The sequence below is a fragment of the Apostichopus japonicus genome, chromosome 12 (genome assembly GCF_037975245.1).
Source record: "Apostichopus japonicus isolate 1M-3 chromosome 12, ASM3797524v1, whole genome shotgun sequence".
Taxonomy (NCBI): Eukaryota; Metazoa; Echinodermata; class Holothuroidea; order Aspidochirotida; family Stichopodidae; genus Apostichopus; species Apostichopus japonicus.
Window position 1 is genome coordinate 12902831 of NC_092572.1, and position 26233 is coordinate 12929063.

Consider the following 26233-nt stretch of genomic DNA (forward strand, 5'->3'; position numbering starts at 1 on the left):
AAACTCTTGTTTATTCAACATCTCATCCAGCCTGTACTATATATATCTCTCTGCTTGCCTACCAATAAAACTGCCTGTGCTATTCATACTCTTGTAACCGTAATTCTTACTCCCTGCATGATAATGAGCAAACCAGCAAAGTAAAACCGTACAAAATGTTAAACAAACTTTTTGTGAAAAATATTCCACCATTTTTTTCTCACAAGGATTTTCGGTGTAACGTCCAAAGAGTCATGACCTATGGGCATGTCATTACTGTACTTTAGAAACCTTTAAAAATGTGATATATCAACATTAAAGCCGTCGTTTTGAAAAGTTAACGATCGTACGAAAAGAAAGAAAGAGAGAGAGGGGAGAGAAGAGTGGAGAAGTATCATAACCGATAAAACTTGACTTCCTTGTCTTGCATCACAGAACCGATGTGGGAAAGTTTGTTTGATGTTTTGAGGGACGACTGGTGATAGAAATAAAGTTTGAAATATTTTGTCAGGATATCCAGTTTATGTAAAGCAAATCTGCATGTCCAAACCCTCCATGATGTGTGTTCTTTATTAGACAAATCACATTGACATTTGGACAGCACCATAGGAACAACGTTCCTGCTACAATCTTCATAAAAAATCAGCTCGTCAGCTGTTTGTGCCATTATTTCCCTGTTAAGGTTTATATTTCTTTAGGATAATACCGAAATAAGCACCAATGGGAACTTTTTTAACGGAAAATGCTACATAGAGTATATGTGATGGACTTATCGGTTTTTTTATTCCCTTGTTTTCACTTAAACTTTCTCTAAGAAATATGTAATTTGTTTCTCTCATTCAATTGAATTTCCCTAATTTCTTGTGGTTTTTATTATTTACCTTGTTTTTGGAACCATTACAGAATTATGATAAGGTGGGTGATACCGTTTGTGTGTCAATTCCTTGTAGATTTATGTTTCTCGTCTTGCTGTGAGTGTATCTGTTTGCTTGTTCTATCTGTGAACATTTATTTTCTTTTTACTCTGGCAAAAAGAAAATGTTCTTTTTTCCTTTTTCCTTCTTGCTTTACGTCAAGATTTGTTTTGGAGTGGTCATCAAACTTTTTTTTTACTTTCTGCGTTTCCGTAGTAACTGTAGTTCTGTTTGAAGTTTTAAAATACAGAGATACTTATTGAACTTCTTTGGAAAGGTTCCCTTTTCTAAGGCTTAATTAACCAAGAGGCTTATTGCAGTGTGCGTTTTTCAAAAATGTTCAATGATTTTCAATGATTTTTACTTTCTTCAGACCAGCACCTCTCTCTTGAATGTCAGTCTTAATGGTCTGCTGAAAAACTTGTCATATGATTCAATGTAAAATACATAAAGAAATTTGTTTTCCCTGCAATCTATTGGAATGGAAGAATCGTCCCCCCCCCTCCCCCTACAATCAATTAGAATGATACCTAACTCTTTTTGAACTACACAGGATATTCTCGTGTATTAATTAATTAATTATTTAATTAATTAATATTTGAGTATAGAAAGATAGAAGAAGAAAACAAAATAGTGTTTTTCGGAAATCCTGAAATTAGCAATTTTTCAATCTATTTATAGCGCACATAAAATCTTTCTATTTTTCTGAAACTTTCAAGTCTCTCAACTTCAGATTTAACCTGTTTACTTCAGGTCTTCTAGTTATTCATCAAGTTTTTTAAGTACATGTGAGCTCCCTCTAAATGAGAAGGCATTCCATGGAGTTGCAGATTTCTATCCCTAAAACAAAATAGTTTCCCCGAAATTAGCAATTTTTCAGTCTATTAGCGGACATAAGACACAGTATATTTGAGTATAGAAATATAGAAAAGGAGGAAAAATAGTTTCACCTGAAATCCTGAAATTAGCAATTTTTCAATCTATTTATAGCGGACATAAGATCTTTCTATTTTTCTAAAACTTTGAAGTCTCTCAATTTCAGATTTGATCCTGTTTGCTTCAGGTGTTCTTGTTACTAATCAAGTTTAAAATAAATGTGATCTCTCTCTAAATAAGTAAGCAATCCATGACCTTTGGTAATTCGTGTCGGTAACGCTCCCAAAACATCCAAACATTTCATTTTCAAAAACAGTCGTTACTTCCTTATTGGTACAACACTTTCATTAAAGCTGTTTTGTCGGTTGGGTACAGTAATAAGAACCAACACAACAGTATTATTGCATTCCTATTAAAATTTAAAATTTCCAGAAATTTTTTATAAAGCAATCCAACCTGTTTATTAGCCAATGAAACTTGGTGGCGCCAGACCAGTGAAGACCTCTGTGTTTCTTACAGTACAGAGAGGGTGTACCTTGTGTATGCTGTTACATTACACCTGCACTACGGGCTATCAAACACTGTTTCCTGATCATTGTATTACACTTACATTGAAATTATCAAAGCTCACGATGACTGAAATGTTGTGGTTTCTCTTTTTTCTTTCTGAAAAATTAAGCTTTCATCCTTTGAAAGGAACACAGATTGTCTTGAGGTGTGAAACATCTTGTAACACATTAATCAGCCAGTGTTCATTTTTCAAGTTAGACAGTCCTTGTTTTTCTGTGTTCCTTTAATCTTAATTACAATTAGTCCTTGAACCTAAGAAAAACACACTTGAGGGAACACCCCCCTGGAAATCTAGACAAAATAACAAGTTACCGTGTGTGTTCAATCATGTTCTCGTTTTATGGTTCATCTACAGGGGAAGTTGTATTTTCGTTTCGGCACTACGCTCGGTAAAAATACACTATACAAATATATAAAAAATCTCAGTACATAGTTACATAGTGTTTCACTTAATAATATTTTGCCAGATGTCTAGCACATAAAGTAGAATAATCACAGAGTGATTTTTAACCCTTTTAAAGAACACAGAATTGCCTTGAGTAGTGAAACGTATCCTTCATACTTCCTTTCCATTTTGTAGTTGTACGAGGGGAAATGTCATAATCAAAACCGTCGTAGAAAAACTTCTTGAAATCTTATCGTGTCCTTAGAACTAACTTACGCAGGGAGGTCTGAGCTACCTAATAACGCTTTTAAGTGTTTACCAAAATAGGACATACCGATATTTTGCTCCAAAAGTTTCACTTTTTCATGTTTCATTTATCGAGTCTTACTGGGAATAGAAAACAAGACATTCTCTATTTTTTTTGTCCACCCAAGAAAGATATTTTTTTATGCAAACATAGATTTAATGATGTATACTTCATAAGTTTTCTGATACAATAATCAGCCAGATTAAATTCTCAAGTTAGACGGTCCCTTTGTTATCTGTTTTCCTTTTAAAATGTTTGCATTAGTCCTTGATTTAAGAAAAACACTTTAGGGATCCCCTACCCCCACCCGCAGCCCACGAAATTACACAGTATGTGTACGTGTTGTGTTCAACCATGTTCATGTTTAATGGTTCAATGTGTGGTAAACTTGTGTTATAGTTAGTGGAGGGACCTGTTTCTCATTAAAACCTAGGGAATGGCAGTCTTTCAAATAAAAAAAAATAGTGTCACTGTTGTATTTTTGTGTTGAAAATTTATTTGTGACAGCTATCAGTTCAGGGCTGTATTTGTATTACACTTTTAATAAAGTAGTGATATTTCTCTGATGGATTCGTACGACTCCGTCAACGATAAAGTGACTCCCATATGGTCTTGTCAATACCTCACGTACCGGGACAGAATTATACAAAATAAGTTATGAAAACTTATTTGATAATTATTTGTTTATATTAAAGATGAAGGTATTCATGACCAAGTTCCTCATTAGTCTCACCAACGATTTTTAATGAACTTGTGAAACTGCTGAATCTAGAGAAAAACAAAATTAGATACACATGTGAAAGGAATCCATTTCTGATTTATCAGAGTAGTTATTTACTTTAATCTGGAGAATTGCTGAATATTATCCGGTACAAGGATGAAGAATTTCACAGTTGCAAAGAAAATGTGTTTTTTTTTGCTTTTCTCTCCTTTTCTTTTTGGTTCAGTATTAGGTTTTCAATTTCCTCGGTCATTCTTACAACAACAAAAATAGAGGGGGGGGGGGGAACTAGATAAAAAAAATCAAACCAAAATAAATGGTGCCTGGATATGTTATAGTAGTACATTTATAGAGTTTTACTTTTATGCTTTAAGTTTGTCTTTATGTAACATATATATATATATATATATATATATATATATATATATATATATATATATATATATATATATATATATATATATATATATATATATATATACATATATATATATATATATATGTATATATACATATATATATATATGTATATATATATTTTGGCTTTTGAAAATTGTTTTGACTTGGTCTTAGTTGTGTATAAATGTTATTTGGGGGGGGGGGGTGAATGTCATTGTTACTGAAAATGTTGGAAACGTGTCAGTCATTGGCATTTATTTTTTGTGTTTTTTTTTGTCTCACCCATGTTGGAGACGTGGCGTTTTTTTGTGTGTTTTTTTATTGTCTCACCCATGTACAGTAGTATAGTGAATCCTGTATTTTTTTTTCAAAATGAATTATCTTGGTAATGCTTTGGTATTTTAGAGCCTTTGAACTTAGGCTGGTATATAATTACTTGCTCCCAGTCAGTTCGATAACAGAGCCCCCCTGCTTAGAATGGCATGTAATACCAGCTGCTTCAACTTAACACTTAACCTATCTGGCAATTATAACAAAAATGTTTGAAATCCATCGACCGAATAGGTCCGGAACTAGATCTTGCGGCTGATCTACCAAAGGTAGTTTGGCAAGCAATAGAGAGAGAGTTAGAGAGCTATGGAAGCATAGCTTCTTGGAGGCCCCCATTGGTGCAAGCTGCCTCTATCAAAGCTGGTCAGAGTTAAGGCTTGGATAGTGATCTGGGCAGGGTCTGGACACAGATTTCTTGTTTGAGACGGGTCTTCCAATGAAAATGTCAGAAACCTGCAACGCTATTTAAATGTAGAGAATTTTTAATTGATATTGAAAGAGATGTCCTGGCTACTTTAACAACAATGTCAGTGTCACCCAGACTAAGGGAGCATAGAGAATGGATAGGGTCGTCCCCCCCCCCCTCCACCTTGTTTTATAGCTATGCATGGTATCGCAGCATAAATGGACCTTGTCGTTTTGGTCTGTCAGTGTACACTTTCATGATACTTAAGTTCTAGCAAGATATTTCTGTGCGTTCTACACGGGCAGTTTATTTGACAAATCTGTGATAATCATTCTCACAACTCTTCGTATTAAACCATGCGATTCTTCTTCACGCTGTGGTACAGCTAAAATTTAGTCACCACCTGCCGTTAACTCTCACCCTTCGGATCTAACCCAAAAAGTTTGCTAACAAAAAACATGGGGTTTAGCACTGAGTCTTGCTTTAAGAAGAGGGGAACTATATTATTTATTTACCCTATATATAAAGCAATATACAATGTAAGAAGTACAGCTCTCTCATACACAGGACACGTAGTATTGTTGCTGTCATTTCCGCAAGCTGGATAGAGTAGGATAACATTGACAAAAGAGGATTTGTACATGTATCACACATCCAATAGTGCTCAAATATTGACCTGTCACCTAGTTGGGACAGTTTGTTTGTTATGCTCTCTCATGTCCAACTTCAAAGCATTCATGCTGACAATACTGAACAGTATAAAAGCCAAGTAAGCTGTCAGATTATAAAAGGTTAGGAACTGTTCATACTGTCAGTACGAGTGCTTTGAAGCATGATATGGGATGACAGTATAGAGTGGTATTAGCAATTAGAATCAGATCAATGTTAGGAACTGTTCATACTGTCAGTATGAGTGCTTTGAAGCATGATATGATAGACAGTATAGACTGGTATTAGCATTAGAATCAGATAAAGGTTAGGAACTGTTCATACTGTCAGTACGAATGCTTTGATGCATGATATGAGAGGACAGTATAGACTGGTATTAGCATTAGAATCAGATAAAGGTTAGGAACTGTTCATACTGTCAGTACGAATGCTTTGATGCATGATATGAGAGGACAGTATAGCATGGTATTAGCATAAGAATCAGATAAAGGGTAGGAACTGTTCATACTGTCAGTATGAGTGCTTTGAAGCATGATATGGGATGACAGTATAGAGTGGTATTAGCAATTAGAATCAGATCAATGTTAGGAACTGTTCATACTGTCAGTATGAGTGCTTTGAAGCATGATATGATAGACAGTATAGACTGGTATTAGCATTAGAATCAGATAAAGGTTAGGAACTGTTCATACTATCAGTATGAGTGCTTTGAAGCATGATATGGGAGGACAGTATAGAGTGGTATTAGTATCAAGAAAACTCTCCAACCTGGCTGTGATATGGAATGTTTGGCTGTGAATATTCATAAGTTGTGACCTGCCCTGATTTCTGATTGCATAACATGTGTATTAACACCTTCATACTTAGCCTAACCCATTAGAGGAAATGTTTTGTCTAGTATGCATAGTGATGAAAAGACCCTTCTTTGAAATGCTGAATAATGTTTTCATTAGCTTAGCATGTAATTCATGCCAAACCCCACACTAACAGGGCTTTATCTGATGAAACATGTAATATAGAAACAAGAACTTGTATTTCTGCTATTAATAACCCAATAAAGTAGCTATTGCAGCAGAATTGCATCATAAATGATGAATTTTAGGTGCACTTAGTTAATGAATATGCATTAATTGGTACTAGCTGGTGATGAGGTAATGTGGTTAGCAAGATAAAATAAAAAAAGAAATAACAGCCATTTTCGAGTGTGATTTTGGAAATCAAAACCAGCCCAATTGTCACATTATATTCACGTCAAATGAAAAACAGAGAATTGGATTCACGATAGAAATTTTTTTCCCTTTCTGTCGGAAAAAATTAATTTATTGTTCATTTTTTTTCGTATTTGGACAATAGGAATCTTAGATGCCAAATAAATGTAGCTTGATGTTGCATCACTGCTAGATAATCTATTACATTGGGATAATTGTTTGGAAGGAATTGAAGTTTTTTTGATATTTAATTCATGGCTTATACACTCCAAAATATACCTCAATAAAGACACAGCCAAATTGGCAAGTCTAGTAGGCAATATGCCAATGCATTTTAAGTGGAAAAGATAACCAATTTTATTGCGTTTCAATTTTTTTTTTTAAAGAACACCTCATTAGTATTTTGTCTATTTGCCATAGACTTATGTTTTAATTTGTTTGATGTTGTAATTGTGTCTGAATTCTTTGTCTGTTACAGTCAATCTTCTTTGTTACAGTGATACTTTCAGTTTTGTTGTAGAGCATATGTTGCAGTGGACTATATTAGTCTAGATATACCATCAAGTTTTGCAGTCAGCTAAAATTACATGAAATTGATACGGAACAGAAGGGCATAAAAAGAATGAAAATATTGACTAGAAAATAGAATTAGAAATCTAGGATGACGAAACAAAAACAAAACCAAAAAAAATCCATGTTGGTGGATGAATGTTGTTCAATTGGAATAGAAAAAAACTAACATGAAACCTTGAAACATGAAACCACTAACATGAAACGGAGATTCATAGAAGAATTTTAGTTTTGAGGTTTTTGAAATTACAATGGAATAATGGGATATGGTTACCACAGGTATGCAGAGCAAAGTTCACATAATATGGCAAAGATATTTGACAAAACTGTAGTATGTCTAAATTTCAAATTTTATGATCAATGCAGTAGTTGACACTGAAGTATTAAACAGGTTTTGAGCAATGCTTCTAGTTTTATTTTTGTAGTTAAAACTTCCAAAATGTTTAAAACATTGTCAGCGTTTATTTGCTGTATTGTAAAACAAAACGTGAACGTCTATGAAAGTGTCATGAGAGTCAAATTTGGTAGTAACAAAAACGAAAAAAAAAAAAAGGAAGGCAAGTGAAAAGGAAAAGTGTATTTTGTGATCTCTTGGTTTTGCACATATGGCCCATTATGGAGACTTTGGATTTAAATGTTTGCCCTTGTCGTACCCTGTTTCACACGAGAGATACACGCTGTGTATGCTTCACGTAACACTTTTACATCATTACGTTAGATCCGCAAGAATTATCTTTTGTAGTCGGGTCGTGTCGCACGATTCATCGGTTTTCTGTAATCGTAAAACTTGCTGGTAGTTTACAATCTATTTATAGTAAAGGCCAGTTGGGAGACCCGAGTAACGGGATGCCTTGAAGTATTATTTTTAGGGAATTACTTGACATCGATCCTTACCTTTTGGTTTTTATTTCTTTCTTGCAGTACGATGAACACGGTCCATTCGATAGCCTGGAAGAGCTGGAGAAGAAACCAGCACATCTAGCGGTCTTCTTGCACTATTTAATATCCAATAGTGACCCTTCTAGTATGGTGAGTCTGGATTGGGTTGTACTTTATCACAGAGGTCAAAGGGCAAAGGTACATGCCCTTGATATCGAAAGTGCGTACTGTGAGGACGTACTGTGGATGGACCCAGGCTAAACATTATCCGAGCCCGACTTGAATAGTGACCAGTCCTTGTTAAAGCTTACATGCAAAGTTATTTTGCTGTGATTAGTAACATTTGTTAAAATTCAGCAGATGTAGATGAGGACTGGGACCTAGGGTTTATGAAAGTTGTCAAGACCCATAGTCATACATCTGCCATCTCCCACCCCCTCGGCATATGGAACAATTTTCTAGCACACACAAATACTGTGTTCTGAATAGTGACCAGTACTAATTGTTAAAGCTAATACTTGCAAAGTTATTTTGCTATGATTAGTAACATTTGTTATAATTTGGTAGGTGTAGATGAGGACTGGCACACACCGCTGATTGCCAATGGTCAAGTTTGACCAAGTTGGTCAAGTTGAGGTAGCTAAAGTTCAGTTGGGCATGGGGTGTGGGCCAGCTTGATATGTCATCAACCAGTCTTATATTGCACTCAATAATGCATTATGAATATTAGAGAGAGGTGGAGAGAGAAGAAAAGATTTTTTTTTAAATGCATCTCAAATATGGATCAGATGCAACTGCGAAAATGCAGAAAGGTTAAAAAAATTTGAATCAAGTGAGAAAATAAAATCAACCTTGATATCTTGGTATGTAGCATATTTTTATTTCTATCATGGCATAGTTTCTATTTATTTCCTTATTGTTGCTTGTTCTATCAATTTTCCCATCTTTCATCTTTATTGCTATCACTTTCTCTTCTTGAATCGCAGTTCTTCTACCTCGTCACGGAGGACTACAAGGCTGGGAGTCTTAAAGAAATGAAGAAGTGGAGTTATGAAATTTTTTCGTCATTCATCGCCGAAAACGCCGTAAGGCTCGACTTTAGCTTTTTGGGTGCAAAATATGAACGATAATAGGGTGTATCGAGCGGGTTAAAATACTGTTTGAGTTTGAAGCATTTCTGAAGCTTTTTCAATTCAATTTGGAATAAAAACAAGGTTACAAGTGGAGCTATGAAATATTGTCGTCATTCATCGCTGAAAAGACTGTTAGCCTAGACTTACGATTTTGTACGCAAATATGAACAATAGTGGTATATATCGATCGGGTAGAAATGCTTTTGCAGTGTGAAGCCTTTCTGAAGCTTTTTCAACTCAATTATGTAAATTTAAACAAATGCAACAATAACAATTTATTAAAGATATCTTAAAAGTGAAAAGGAAGGGGAATAAACAAAAGTAAAGAAGTGAAAACAACAAAACAACTGTTTGATACAACAAGAATGTATCTTACCATTAGCCTTGCCTAATACAACTTTGTATAGCTTTTGGAGTAAGAGGACTAGTGTATGGAAAATACACAGAAATTGTCCTCCTAAGTACCAACAAGCAATACATAGGGTAACACTGTCAGGGAGATATTTTGTCACCAATGTAGTATTGTGTAACAGCAATTGTTTTTACACTGAACAGCAGTGTTGCCTGTATAATACAACTTTATACAGCTTTCAGTATATGAGGACTTGTATATTGGAAATACACAGAAATTGTCCTCCTAGGTACCACCAACCAAGCAATACATAAGGTTACACTTTCAGGGAGATTTTGTGTCACCAATGAAGTATTGTGTTACAGCAATTGTCTTTACACTGAAATTCCCATTCTTTTTAAGGATTAGTGGAGCCAAATATGCCCCTATGGCAAGCAGTGTCCGATATCATGTGAATCTGACAGTAGGAGCCGGGAGGGAGGGTCCCCGGAGGGGTGGGAGAGGGGTGTGAACCAAAATGAACTCATTTATAGCAGTCTGTTTAAGGCAGTAGTAGTTATTTCTGAAAGGGAATTCTATTTCATGTGAAATATCAATATACATTCAGCAGATAAAATCAACTTTTATAATTCTGTTTTTTTTTCTCCCTTTTTTTCAGCCAATGCGAGTAGAAGGCATTACCAAGGCTACTGCGGAAAATATAGGTGAGTTTTATGAGTAGGATAAAATCCTAGCTAACTGCTATTTCCTTGTCCGTCACTCCCCTCCTCCTTCCCCCTCCTCCTTCCCCCTCCTCCTCCACCCTCTCCCCCTCCACCCTCTCCCCCTCCCCCTCCTCTTGTAGAAGAGCTATCTAGTGAGAGCATGATAGTCAAGAATTAGTAATAAGTTTTAATATAAGTGACTTTTTCTTAATTACACAGCTAGAATTAAGATGGGTACGATGAGCGTGCCCCCCCCCCCCTCCCCAAAAATGTTGCAAGTACATGAGTGAATTTGTTTCTATGTTTGTATTTGATGGTTAGTTTGATTGTATTTAGGACCGAATCATGTTGACGTTGTGTGTAATGCAAGGTTTATGAGCTTAATATACAGATATGAGTGCAAGAGAATTGGACGGTCTACAAAAGTCTGCTTGCAAATTCTCAATTTTGAAAGGAAAAAAGAAAAGTCATCGAAGAGCTGACTTCAAGTTTGAATGTTGAAAGGAAGAACAGACAGAAAGAGGCATTCTGGGATTGCTTGAAATGGAGAGTTAAATGCGCTCTACACACATGTATTTTGCTTTAATTTAATATATCTTTTGATTTGATTTGATTCCCTCGATCAGAGGCCGACATGTCCGCTTCAAACTTGACAGATGAGAAGATGAAGCAGTTGTTTGTGGCCGCACAGAGCCAGGCAGTCCAGGAGGTGTTGGACCTTCTAGCAGAATTCAGGAGAAATAGATCTTTGGGACTCGGGTCCATCTTTGGCGACCAGTGGGTCCAAGAGAGTATGGAGAGGCACCAAGAAATTGGAATAGTAGAACAGCTTCTGATGCCCCATCTCACTAGGATAATGAAGTAAGTAGATAGGAATAAATTCATGTGACGTTTTGGATAATGCTTAATGCTCTCTCCCCATCATTTCCTTCCCCCCCCCCTCTCCTCAAATAGCTCTTCAACTCAATAAGTGATTTAGAACAAGGCTGCTTATGATCTCATACAACTAGGCGTATTGACGGGCAATGAAGCATTCGCTTGAGGTTATTTATGTGGCAACTGGTGTAAGTAATGTACCAACTCTGGGTCAAAACATTTCGTCGATAGTCTCAGAAGTTCGGACAGGCAACTGCGCTTCTCAAACAGCTTTAATATGATCTACTCTGCTGAAACCCCAACCTGCACTCCCCCCCCCCAAACAAAAAGAGAAATAAAGAAAGAATTAAACAAGTTGAATCTGTGGGTGATTTGAAGTAAGAAAGGAATTAATTCATGTGACGTTTGTGAAAATGCTTATGAAATGAATAATTGTGGTTGGGGGAGGTGGGGTGCGGGGAAGGACAGAAGACAGATCTCTACATTAAAGCAACTCGATACCGTTAAAGCGCTCACAAGATCTGGGCAACCGGCTGGTCGAGGTTGCACCTGTGCAATTAAAAGAAAAACATGTTATATAAAACATAAGGGTAAAGGTACATAAAGCTGTGAATTTGACTCTAAACCACAGATATGTGTCATAAGATCTCTTCTTTAAGACTTAGGAACAGACTTGTATCTGCATGTAGCGATCGGCACGTGGTACCGACACTCTACTGCTGGTAACAGAAGGCCCAGCGAAAGCTTCAAAACAATTCAAATAACAGCGCTATGTTTCAAAAATACTCTATACCCTTTAAAAACCTTTATTTCTATTTTTAATTAAATAATATTATATTTTAATGATTCAGTTTAGAGTAGAAATATTGTATTCAGTCATGCTAACCATTGGCCATTAAGTTTTTGTGGACAGCCAGGCATGATTCATGCAGTGATACAAAACAGTCTCACAAACAACAGTTGATGTAGTTCAGGTATTTTAGTTAAGTAATAATAATAATAAATTTATTCTTATATAGTGCTTTACATCAAAGAATGATTTCAAAGCACTTCACAATGTGGCATACAATAATACAATTTAAAATTATTACAGCTTAAAATAAAAAGTTCTCAGGCATATAAGCTAAAGATGATGGTTGGTATTTCGTTCCCATTCGACAGTTGTTTAACTCTTTTTTAATGGGTGTACGTCTCCTTTAAGGGGTGTTTGAGGGAGATTCCCTTCATAGGCATATATTTTTTGGACATACAGTAAATCAGACTTTGGTTGGAATTTTTGTATCGATCCTGTTTTTCTCCCGTCCAGTATCAAGAACCCAGAGGACAGGAATAGTGCCTTGGCCTCTGCCCTCAGTACCTTCTTGAGACGGTCAGGGGTCAAAGTTCAAGGAAACTCTTCCCTGGAAAGGTGTCCCAGCTTTGCCAACAAAGACAAGAAGACTCGGGGAAAGCCATCCAAAAAGGTAATTTGAAACTTTAATGCAACGCAGGTCGTCGGATGTTCAGCGAAGAGAGAGACAGAAAAAGAAAAAAAAGGGAGAGTAAAAAAAAAATAGTTCATGAAACATTTTGGGAAGCAACATTTCATTCAAATTTTAGTTTAAACTGCCATCATCAATCATCGTAATGCCTAAGAAAATTAAGCAAAATGTGCACCACGAAGAAGTTGCCTCCCTCACAAAAAATGCCGGGAAATTTACTCGAAAATTAGAAGAGCATAGAACGAGAGAAAATATAATTTTTAAGGAACCGCATTTTTTGGGCGAATTATGAAGTAGACAAAACAGTAAAAGAGCTTCTGCTTCCACCAGCTTCATCACGTGTTTGATGCCTTCGGATTATGTCTTATATAAAATGAAAAGAAGATGTCGTTTGTACAAAATCATGTCTGTCTGTCTGTTGTGATTACACCCAAAGACCCTGTAACACGTCGAAAGACCTCATTTCACAACCCTACTTTTGGCACGGTCTGAGTGATGCCTTTGGCTGATGAATTTGCAATGTAAATCTGTTGCTGCCAGTAGCACGAATAGGAATGCAACGGAAAAAAATCAATCCGCTTTTTTTCGTTTGATGAACTCTCAATAAGGAGAGTCCGAGCCTTAGTACAAGCCTGGTGTTCATTGAGCATTAACGCACGGAAAGGATCTTGTGTGCACCAGCGGATGGTCTGTCTAACCGGTGGGTTCACTAACTAAAATAAAGTAAACTGTGGACATATAATCTTAATTTACTCTACTTGGAATGTGTCTTTCCATATTCCGATAATTCTCTGTGACCCGTCGAGACACCTTTGTTGCACTCTTATTATCGCCTTTGAAATTGTCAACCTGTCAGCACAACCTCTCACTACTCCCTCAAATGTTACAGGCCAACTCTGGTCCCCAACCTCTTGCCCTGTTTCCTCCCCCCCCCCCCCATTCCTCAATCTATCAAATAGCTCTTCAGCTCAAAAGTGATTTAGAACAAGGCTGCTAACGGTCCTCATACAACTAGGCGTATTGAGGCGCAATGAAGCATACCCTTGAGGTTATTTATGTGGCAGCTGGTTTAAGTTATGTACCAGCACTGGGTCAAACCTATTGTTGATAGTTTCAGAATTTCGGACAGGCAACTGCGCTTCTCAAACAGCATTAATATGATCTACATTGCTGAAACCCCAACCCGCACTCCCCCCCCCCCTAAACAAAAGGAGAAAGAAAGATAGAAAAAAAATTGAATCTGTGGGTGATTTGAACGGAGGGTTAAATATAATCATAATGAAGCAACTACATAGTTATAAAAAGCATCTAACTACAGAAGATCCATCAGCCAATCTTAATTTGTAAGAATAAAAAGATGCAAAAACTTTTGGCACCGACGATTGAGAACATTTATCTTCTGAGCAAACTGACGTCTAAGGGGTATATGACTTATAGAACTCCATGATACAGTCTACTATCACAAGTAGGAGACCCTGAAATGCTACCTTAGAAAGTTTCAACATATCTGGGTACAAGTGAATTATAAACTAAAGCAAGATATAAAAAACAAGTCAACACTTTAAAAATGGGTGCTCTCGAGAGTTGTCAGAGAGGACGATGTCATATCGGTCCTAATGTGCGTGATCTGTACCTTTTAACGATCCCTCCAAATTAAATTACTAAACACGATCCAGTGAGATCGCCCTACAAACTGCGAACAGGCCTGAGGGACTTGCAGACTGATGTGCAGGGTGATTGACTAGTTCGAAGGTTCACTTGTGTGCAGTTTCAAGTAACTAAAGAACATGCAATTATAGAAAACACAAGTTATGGTGCTTGAAATAGTTAGTTAGCTGGGTCTAAAACTTGGAAAATATGTTTCAAAAGATCTCTTCTTCAATAATTACAAACTTGTATATACTATAATGTACCGTAACAACATAGACTGCAGCTTGCCAATTTTTGCGGTGTTAAAGGAAGTAACATTTTCATTAGCGGATAGAGAGAAAACAATGAAAATATTTAACAAAAATTTCAAGTGAATCCCATTTTTGACAATCTTTGAAATTGCTTCTTTATCAACCCATCTGTGTCCTAATATTTGTTTGTCTTTTATATATGCATGGTATGCTTGTAGCGGTGGTATTAACATTCTTTGGGTTTGGAATTAATCTACTCAATTTTGATGAGAGCATAAGGCCAAAGGCCAATAATGAGAAATTGGGCTTTGAAAACAGTAGGCTGAATCCCCCATCTTAAATTTTTATTTTAAATATCCTTACTTAGAATTAAATAATTCTGTCTTGAATCTTCTGTACTTTGCTTCAAGTTTGAAGAGAATTTGGCCGTCCTTTTACTTAAACTTTTATCAATTTTTTTTTTGACACTTAAAGTGCAGTGAACTTTTAGACCAGGAAGAAAATCCAAAGTTATCCCGAGTCACTTTGTGATTTTATATCATGTGTGTCTCACTTTTGTTGTCAACTTGTCCAAGCACCCTGTGTGGCCATGCATGCATACTAAATCAGTACCATAGTTCAGTTGTTAATAGTTTCCTTGGTGTGGGAGGAAGGCGGTGGGGGGGGGGGGGTGGGGGGAAGAGGCAGGGGTGGATCTGAGTTTAGATGAAAAATGTACAATGAGTTTAGAGATTTATTTCTTGTAATAGCTAGAAATCTTTAAAAACATTGGTACCTCTGCATGACAGTACAAAATATATTGTGGAACATTGTTATCCCTTTCTGCCCTGTAGAGCTTAATTTGTTTGTAATGGTGTTTCTTGTTGTTGCTATAACTCACGTACCACAAATCCTATATTTTGAGCCATCTTTTTGTGTCCTATTCTCCCACGGTCTTAAGTACTAAGTAACTCTATTTTTGTCATGTCTTTTGAAACAATTCATTCCAGGTGTCTTTAATATGTTTTATGATCTGTTGTTTAGCGATATACTAGTCTATGGTCTGGTTATTTTGTAGGCCTGTCTTCAGTCAGTCCTTACTTTGAAGGGTAAACTTGTTAAATGTAGTCTGGTCTCTATTTAAGTCAGCCTAGTCAAGTTTAGTTTTATGCTTGGTCTGTGGTCTAGTCATTCTATGCCAGCCTATATTGTCAGTTGACAGTTTGTAATTAGTCATAGTCCTCTTTATATCTTAGCCTATGTTTACATTAATAGGCCAGTCTTTACTAGTCTAGTGTGTTAGTTATAATTTAGTCTGTATTCTAACCTAGTCTTAACACTATTTACTATATTCAGTTGTTTAGTTACTCTATGAACTAGTCCGTGTCTTGTCTTCTGTTTATGGTCTGGTCTGTTGTGTAGCCAAGGTCTGGTATATACTCCATTCTATAGTTGGCACCTTGTAGCCTAGTCTATTGCACAGTGTTTTGTATAGTTTATGACCTAGCCTGTAGCCTAGTCCGTGTTCTTATCTATGACCAAGCTTTTATCAGAATCTATTATTGCACAGTGTGTTGTTTAATCTATGTCCTAGCCTGTAGTCTAGTCTATTGTACAGTGTGTTATCTAATCTACGACTTAAGCCATAGCCTACTCTATATATTATTGCACTGTGTGTTGTCTAATCTATGACCTAGCCTGTAGCCTACTCTATTATTGCACATTGTGTTGTATAGACCATCTCCTATGCTCTAGCCTAATCCCTTTGCAGTTTGTTGTATAATCTACAACCTAGCCTGAAGCCTACTCTATTATTGCACATCATGTTGTATAGTTCATCACCTATCCTCAAGACTACTCTGTTGTACAGCGTGTTGTCTAGTCTACAACCTAGCCTTTAGCCCCCTTTTATTGCACAGTGTGTTGTATAGTCCATTGCCTTTCCTGAAACTTAGTTTATAATTGCACTGTGTGTTGTCTAATCTATCACCTATCCTGTAGCCTACTCTGTTGTACAGTTTGTTGTCTAATCTACAACCTAGCCTGTAGCCTACTCTATTATTGCACATCATGTTGTATAGTTCATCACCTATCCTCAAGACTACTCTGTTGTACAGCGTGTTGTCTAGTCTACAACCTAGCCTTTAGCCCCCTTTTATTGCACAGTGTGTTGTATAGTCCATTGCCTTTCCTGAAACTTAGTTTATAATTGCACTGTGTGTTGTCTAATCTATCACCTATCCTGTAGCCTACTCTGTTGTACAGTTTGTTGTCTAATCTACAACCTAGCCTGTAGCCTACTCTATTATTGCACTGTGTGTTGTCTAATCTATGACCTAGCCTGTAGCCTACTCTATTATTGCACTGTGTGTTGTCTAATCTATGACCTAGCCTGTAGCCTACTCTATTATTGCACATCGTGTTGTATAGTTCATCACCTATCCTCAAGACTACTCTGTTGTACAGCGTGTTGTCTAGTCTACAACCTAGCCTTTAGCCCCCTTTTATTGCACAGTGTGTTGTATAGTCCATTGCCTTTCCTGAAACTTAGTTTATAATTGCACTGTGTGTTGTCTAATCTATCACCTATCCTGTAGCCTAGTCTGTTGCACAGTGTGTTGTCTAGTCTACAGCCTAGCCTTTAGCCCAGTCTATTATTGCACAGTGTGTTGTATAGTTCATCGCCTATCCTGTAGCCTAGTCTATAATTGCACAGTGTGTTGTCAGATCTAGTCTATAATCTGTTTTATAATCTATTTAACTGTCCACTGTGTAGTCAAGATTATAGTCTATTTAGCAGTCTGATCTGTTATCTAGTCTATGGTCTAGAGTGAAGTGTATACTTCACAATTGGTTGTAGTGTATTAAACAAAGTATTGGTTGGTAATAGTTTTTTTTTATACAATGACATTTTTACCTCGCATGTCAATTATTCCATACGGGCTAGAAGGGGACTCTGTCGCTAACATTTAACTCTGGTCTGTCCACTTCTTCTTTCTGTTTACTTCCTACGCAGAAGATTCAACAGAGCCGAGGGAACAAAGTGGGTGCTTTTTCACTATTAATTTGCATCTAACAGTAATTTGCTTAGCACCAAGCTTGCAATGGACTAACTTTAGTTGGGAGATCACAACTTATTTATATATACAAAACTAACAGAGATAAAGAAGAGTCAAGTTTTGAAATTCTTTCATTTTCTTGTCATTCAGTAATACAAGGGTAATAAAAACAAAAAATGAAAGACAATCAAAAGAAGAATAAGTAGAAATAAAACATGAATGAAGTGATAAATGCATGCAATAGTAGTCAAATTTTTGAAGTGAAATTTATTCTTTCTGTCTTTCTCAAGCTAACTGATTTTATTTTTCCCTTCTTATATTTGAATGTTATTCAGTAGAAATCCTACAAGATTATTTCTTGGCCTTGACACTTACTTCATGTAGGTTATTGGATAGATCCAGCCCTAGATATTTTACATCCTTATTATTTTTTCTTGGTGGGGGTGGGATGGGGGAGGGGGGATAATAAATTGGTCAACTTTTTACTTTTCATCCTTTTGGTTCTTCAACCATTAAGCTGTTGGCTATATTAATAGTTCACTCAGCTCACTAAAACGTTTTGTTTTATTTACCATGCCACACTTTCATATCAGACTGTTCGAAATGCCTGAAAGCAAATGTATAAATCGAAATTTGGTCGAGCATCGTCCAGATGTGTGTGTGTGTGTCAGATATCAAAAATATGGATTCATATTGTGCTTGATTGATTATTGAAATGGCCTTCATTTGACATTCCATGTTTATTGTTAAAGCTAGCAATAAGGGGCAAAATAGGGTCATGTTTCACACATCACTGCTGTGCACAGTGTCACTGCCATTGGCAAGGGATAAATCGCTTTAGAGTTTCTTTTTGTTTCTGTAAACTTTCAAAATTGAAACACTACACACTTGCCTTTTCTTGTATCAAATCTGATGCATTCTTACCTTTTTGGGGATTTTTTTTTTCTTCAAATATGCACCACCTTCTGTTTGGTTTTGTTTAAACAGGTCTTGTTGTAAACAAAGGTTGTACAAAACAAATTTAATTCTTTAGTTTGTGGGGGGGGGGGGGGGGGGCCTGCTTTCAAATTCCAGCGAAGACCTTTTTCTACACTGTGGTAGATTTTCTAGTTCTAAGCCTTACCATCATGCAGACAACTTACTCACAAATATATATATAATATATATATATATATATGTATATATATATACGTACGAGACACATACTGTATACCTGCACACTTAAATACGTACGTACGTAAAAACATGCATGCAATACATACACCTGCGTTCATTGTAATAAATAACTCTCATAGACACCGGGTGTTTAGGAATCTGTGTCTTCATATCCAACCAATGATGATGACACCAATTGCATATAAGCACATAGGAAGTGGTTCATGCTTGAAATAGCAACCACATCGATATTTTTATAGAAGGTTTGTCCACAAATTTTCAGGATGCAGGCGATTATATTTGCCTTTTTGATGTTTACTTAGAATGTTTCTCATCCTGATAGTGGGCTGAAGTAGGGAATGGTTGTCTCCATAGCTGGATATGTTAGTTGGAAAGTGAGGTGTTTTGATTCCAATAAATGTAGAGTTAACATTTAGTTAATATACATACGGTGATTAAGCAAACACAATATGCTGTCACTCCTGCATCAAAGTGAAGATCCTGGGGAAAGAGGGGAGGGGGTGATGGAAGGAATGTGGAAGGGGGTGGTGGAAGGGGGGTGTGACCACTCCCAAACCGAAATAACAGAGTAGAGTTAGAAGTACTGGAACAATTGACCACAAGAACAACTGATCCAAAATCTTGTCCATTTTTCGACAAAAAATTGTGCACGTTTCATGCTTTTAGCACCAAACTATTTTGTCATGGATATCAGATGGTTCAATTGACTGAATCAAAAGTAATCAATGAATTATTAATATGGAAACTTAAATAATACACAGTACATTTTCCATAAACTTTTCCTTTTTTTATTTTTTTTTTCTGGCAGCTTCTACAAAAGATATTGTGAGGTCTTTTAGATTAACTTTTTTTTATTTAAACAATCGCATAAATAAGTTACCCACCTGTGCTCTATCAAAATGTGACATTTCATTTATTCACTCACTGGTATCCAGTCTGAGGCTTTCCTGATGTGTCCGCAATAGTTCAATAAATAAACCAAAGTCTGTTGTGAGGTCTCCTAAACATCCTCAAATGAAAAGCCCAAATTATCTAACAGATCTACTGCAACATCTCTTAAAACTCAGGTCACTCAATAAAACTATAAAAACATTTCCCCCCCCCCCTCAATCTTAGGATAAGTTTTTTGTTCTTCCCATATGACACAATGTACAAATGCTATTTCTGTCAATTCAATAGTTTGATCTCTTGTTACTGACAGTCAAAGTTTCTGTTCTCTTCAGAGTTTCTGATGCATATACAGTAGATCTAACCAACATTGTTGACCCCCCCCACCCCATACCCCTGTAAATAAAAAATATATAAATAAAATCAGCAAAAACTAGTAGCACTTTCTACTGTAGCTTAAAACAATGAGCTGTATTAAGGCTAGTCATTATTATTTTAATCGTAAAATCAAAAAATCTGTTCAAGGATTTTGTAAACAGAGAAAGTAAACTACCTGTACTGAAGAACTAAATTTTAAGGATAATTGATATAACGTAGGTTGTATCAAGGTCATAGAAGTCAAGGTCATTTTGGGTGTGGTGGACACTTTTGCTTTCAGCTGGTGATAAACATGTGAATCTGCTTCCTGAATTTTACTACAACACTCAGGGTGTGTATTAATGTGTTTTGAATACACCCAGGTTATGGTGTGTGTGTTTGTTTTTGTAGTCAAGTTCCTATACTTTCATTTCCTGTTCTAAAATGTTAATTGGTAATTATCTCACAATTGAAACTAATCTGGAGGGGTTTTAGTTTTAAGGATAATCATGTACCAAAGTAAAATGGCTAGTAATAGATAATGATTGACATGCAGGGCTTTAACAGTTAATTGCTCTAAAAATTTTTTTTAAAAATTCCTTTATATTTATACTGTCCATGTTTCTTGTTGTTGAAAGTTGGTGTGTTATTTCATAAAGTAATGGACAGATACATAAAAGATTGCATTTATTTTTATATGCTGTATTTACCCACATACACATTAAATTGCAGTTATTCATGTATTCATCTCACCGCTGCGCTTTAGTACTCATTTAATCATTTCATCTCAAAACTCACGTTGACACACAACATTTGCTTTACTACCAGCTGCAGCCAACCCCCCCTCACCCCCCACCCCAGTTACTTGCTGTTAACCCATAAACCTACCTGTGTTAGCTTTCTACATTCAGAAAGTCAGATGTACTCGGCATCCAGATGTGCTAGAACCAAAATATGGTAGTTAGTACATGGGGACTGTAGATAAGTTTGGTTGAATGGGTTCAAATTTAATACTCAATTAGTTGTTTATTGTTTAATTAAGATATTAATTAGTTGGATTTTAGTCATCATCTTCCATTTCATCATTGACTCTCATCTGCATGTCCTGATGAAACCATCTATATATCTTTCGATCTAATAGTCACTTTGGGAGACAAATGTTTTTCTTTCAAAGGGAGGTGGGTGGATCTGCGTCAATCAAAAAAAAAACTATGAAAAAGTAAGGGAAAAAATGAGATAAGTTATTTAATGTTACTGGTGGTTGAATTTAAAATCATCGGCTGATAGGTTTAATATGAATATTTCTCTTAAAATAAAATGTGAAAAAAAAACAGAAGATAAAGAAAATTTACAAGAAGAAAAAATTCAATATTTTTTGGGGGGCAATCATAGCTACAGAAAAGCAATTAATGGAAGAAAGGGTGATATTCACCAAAATTGACAGTAAACCCAATACTACAATACTGCATTCCATCATGAAATTTCAATATTTTCTTTTCCCCCATATTTTTAGTTTATTTACTTATTTACTTAATTATTTACTATTTTTATTTTTCTGCCTACTTGTTTTCTACGTATCGCCTGAGAACACATTCTTCAAGTTCAAAGAGATATTTCGTTTTCATTCATAACAAAATTTTGGAGTTTTATGTTTTACGCATAATAATAGCACCATAATTATATTTGCCACTTTTTTTAAACAGTTCAGACTATTTATTCCAAAATTTTCTACCTTTTTACCCTCTTGTTTTTTTTATTTTTTTTTTATTTTCACATATCCATTTGAATAATTTTGGACAGACTGAGTTCTTTTACAGATAACAGATTGGTTTTTTAAAGTAACCTGCAGGATTTAATTTTGTATTTCCAATGATGTGGGCCATAGAACTGATGATGATTTTCATCGAATGAACTTCGACGGAAGTCAGTTTTATCTGACAAATCTAGAAGGAATATTGAGGAAAATAAAATGAGGTTTCTCATTTTCATACCCTGGCTATTCATTAAAATTCTCTGGAAGTGAATACTCTGACATCTGAAATGAAATTTATTAATTTCTACCAATGAATTAATGAATATGCATGTTGTTTGATATGTTAATTACTGTTTGTGTCTCTTTGCTTGATTCTTGAAGTGAAATGAAAATGAAAAAACAAAAATGTATTCAGCTTTAGAAGCTGGTGTTTGGCATTGTCGTGTAACTGGGTGCCTCTCTGGGTGAACAAACCATGTAATATAAGTGGATATAAAACCCTCACTGCAAAGTGACCAAAAATTTAATTTAAAAAAAATTGTGTCCCACAAAATTAATGCAACTGTTTATCATGTCATAATTTTCAAAGTTTTTGTAAGGTTTTTACGTAATGTCGTTGTCCCTGACATGTTCTTATTAGTGAAATAAAAGAAAATATTTTTTGAAATACATTTTACGGTGGTTTATTCAGATGGCACAAAGTACAGTAATATGTAATACTGACTGATTTAAACACTTGACTTCTATTTGGATAAAACTGTCAAATTTTGAGTATCAAATTTTTGAGTGTGGCAAACAATTTCGTTTGTGATGAAATATTGAAATCTTAAAAATCTTCAAGTGTAGTACTTTCAAAGGTTACTATACCATTTGAGTATCTTTGCAATCCATGAATTTTGCATCTTTCTGGTAGCATATCGACCCAATCGGGGGTGGGGTGGGGGGGGTGTATCATTGTGACTAAACGAGTAAAATCTTAAATTTCATTCGTCAACTACAACTTTTAACCATAGCGGATAACATTTTTACTACTACACGAATAGCAAGTCAATATAAATTTTCTGTATCTGCCTGGTAGTACAGCTATTAACTTTCTGTAATAACTATATCAAGTTGGCTCCGGGTTGTAGGGTACATATGCACTCTATCTGTGACTGTTGTTGAAACGATGGTGGTCTGTAGGTTCAGTGGAATCACACATACAGGAAGTCATCATGGGTCTGAGAACAGATTCACATTTAGATCTTCCACATCCTGTTATTTATTATCCACAGCAGCATGTGAATGGCCATCAGTTTCAGGAGACTAACTATACCAGCACAGCTTTCTGTGGTGTCTGTAAAGGGCTCCTGTGGGGAATAGGAAACCAAGGCTTACGATGTCAGGGTATGTACATGGCATCAATGCATTTCTCGTATACACTTCTGTGTGCTTCTCTTTGTGTGTAAAAGTAAGTTGGCCTGACGTTTCGATCCTAGCAGGATCTTCTTCAAAGGCTTCTTCAAAGGCTTTTAGCCTTTGAAGAAGATCCTGCTAGGATTGAAACATCAGGCCAACTTACTTTTACACATTCTCTTACACAGGCTCTCTAGTGGATAAGCAGTTTGCTAACAGTTTTATTTTATTTTGGTTCTCTTTGTAAAGTTATTTAATCTTTGCAACAGAAAGTTTCCTTCAAAAGGATCAATGTTTATATACAGATACAGCACAAAATCCAAGAAAATTGTTGGCAAGTGTGATGATGTATTTGATAGAACTGTGAGAGAATGTTAGGTCTTTTAGCACGTATGTAAGGCCTGTGGTTCTCTTTGTAAAGTTATTTAATCTTGGCAACAGAAAGTTTCCTTCAAAAGGATCAATGTTTATATACAGATACAGCACAAAATCCAAGAAAATTGTTGGCAAGTGTGATGATGTATTTGATAGAACTGTGAGAGAATGTTTGGTCTTTTAGCACGTATGTAAGGCCTGTGGTTCTATTTGGTATAGTTATTTAATCTTTGCGACAAAAAGTTCCTTCAAAAGGAGGATCAATGTTTATACAGATATATATATATACACCACAAAATCCCAAGTGTGATGATGTATTTGATAGAACTGTGAGAGAATGTTAGGTCTTTTAGCATATACGTAGGCCTATATGAATATATCTGAAAGATGTCTACCTAGAGCTGAGCAGAATTCTTGTGCACCCGTGTTCAGGTTTGTATATATGTGTTCATTGCAGGGATTTATAGTTTAAATTACTAATACTTGGGACTTGTAATATCTCGGCCATTTTGTGCAAAATATCATTGGTCAGAAAAAAGTGGTTTGCAAAGTAGCGGGGAAAATAACAGAACGAAACTGGGAAGACTCGATTTGACCTTCTCACAGAAGATGTAGGGCCTTGTTTTCACTTCTTCTTCTTTGACGTCTGTTTTATGTATTTAGTCTTTAACAACGGAATTATGCCTTGAAACATGGACCGGCATTTTGTTGGCATCGTTTGTGAAATCGGTCATGTGATGTGAATATAAACTTTGAAGGAGGATTTCTATTGAAAGATAATACAAAATGAGACCATCTTTGATGATGAGATTTTAAAGTGATAAAATCAGTTGAATTCTCTGTTGCTGGATGTTGATGTTTCTCAGTTCGCCACAGATACAACTGAGATGCGATATTTAGTCTTCATTCACAATAAAGAGTTGTCGCAAATGTAATTTGTGCATTCATCGTTCGGACTTATTTTTCGACTGTCAGATTTCGGACAGATCGTTTGGCTTCATGTGATCGATGCTCGTATCTGACGAATATTGAATGCTTTTATGCAAATCAATCGGGCAAGATATAGCCGCTACGTGATGTTTATATGACCCTTCAAAAAAGAAAGAAAGAATTTTAAAAAACATCTAATGAATTTTATTTTAACAGCTGGGTTGTAAACTTAAAGTTATTAAGAAGCTGACATGTTCATTTCTAGGTTGTGTTATAAAGGAGCTTAAATTTATAGCCTATTTCAATGTCAGGTGAATAGTTTGAAAAAAAACCTGAAAACAATTTTGTAGGAACTGCCCATGGCATGTCGAATTTCCGACCATGGCAAGGTCGTAGGTAATTTCACGCCAGAGAGAGATATTCATATAATCAGATAAAGATCACGGATACAGATCTATGCAACATCTTTGAAAATTTTCTCTGTATTTTAACAATCCAAGAAAAATTTGGCCAAAATACAAGAAGAGAGTTGTCTCTGAAGACCTGAACTCCTGGTTAAACCTCTGTGTCATATTGTACTGTGTCATATATATATATATATATATATATATTACTGTGTCATATATACTATGTCATATATTACAAAGCCCTGTTCTGCTATTGGTGAGATATGTTTTGGAATACCTAAAGGAGTGAGAAATTTTTTATTTGGTTGCATCAGGTTCACAAATGTATAAAAATAACAGGATTTTGAAATAGGTTCCTTTTATTTATTTTCCTGTCTCTCTCTCTCTCTCACTCCCTATTTGTGATAGAATGTGAACTGAATATACACAAGAATGATGTTTGTCTAGGACGGGCAGATCATTGTCTAGGAAAACCCAGCCGCAAGAGTAGTAGAACCTCGGCAATCCGCGGGATGATTCCAGCAGGTCCTATCAAGAAAAAACCACAGAATAGTGAGTACAGAAATAGTAGTAGTAGTTTGTCGCTCTCTTCCTGTGAAAAAATGCCAAGGATATTAAGTATAAAGACAAACAAATGATAAAGAAGGTCGTCTGTCTTCATTTTGAAACCTTTTTTATTTCGATTGTTTTAGTGATCTAAGGCATTTGTACTTCCTTCTCAGATACATACCCCTCATATAGGTACATGTTTTATGAACACAACATCAACTCTCTTTCCATCCATCCTTTCCCTTTCTAACCTTCTTTCGTTCCCTAGCATATCTATCATCATTTCCTCACCTCCTATCCCTTACATCACCTCACCTCCCCTGACCACTCCTCCACTCGCTCCCCTGCATCCCATCTTCTTCCATTTACCCATCCCCTCACCTTCCTTCCCCACACATCTCCCTTTCCTTCCCTCACCTGACCTCTCCCTTTGCTCCCCTCACCTCTCCTTTTCCTCCCTTCCCCTCACCTCTCCCTTTCCTCCGCTCCCCTCCCCTTCCATCCCCTGCCCTCACCCTTTCCTCACATTCCCTCACCTCTCCCTTTGCTCCCCTCACTTATCCCTTTCCTCCCCTCACCTCACCTCTCCCTTTTCTCCCCACCCCATACCTCTCCCATTCCTCCCCTCACCTCTCCCTTTCCTCTCCTCACCTCTCCCCTCACCCCTCCCTTCCCCTCACCTCACCTCTCCCCTCCCATCCCCTC

General features: G+C 36.2%; 1 protein-coding gene across 13 annotated transcripts in view; it reads left to right on the forward strand.

Moving 5' to 3' along the window:
* Positions 1-26233, forward strand: part of LOC139977083 (rho guanine nucleotide exchange factor 11-like) — a 177320-nt gene that overhangs the window by 96334 nt on the left and 54753 nt on the right. For 10 of the 13 annotated variants that reach the window (XM_071986119.1, XM_071986120.1, XM_071986108.1 and 7 more), the window contains 8 exons: positions 8256-8363; positions 9200-9298; positions 10357-10402; positions 11029-11263; positions 12585-12741; positions 17656-17682; positions 23147-23258; positions 25388-25531. In XM_071986119.1, coding sequence (XP_071842220.1) covers positions 8256-8363; positions 9200-9298; positions 10357-10402; positions 11029-11263; positions 12585-12741; positions 17656-17682; positions 23147-23258; positions 25388-25531 — 928 coding nt within the window. The remainder of the gene's footprint in view (positions 1-8255; positions 8364-9199; positions 9299-10356; positions 10403-11028; positions 11264-12584; positions 12742-17655; positions 17683-23146; positions 23259-25387; positions 25532-26233) is intronic. The other 3 variants (XM_071986109.1, XM_071986113.1, XM_071986114.1) reach the window with 3 other exon arrangements.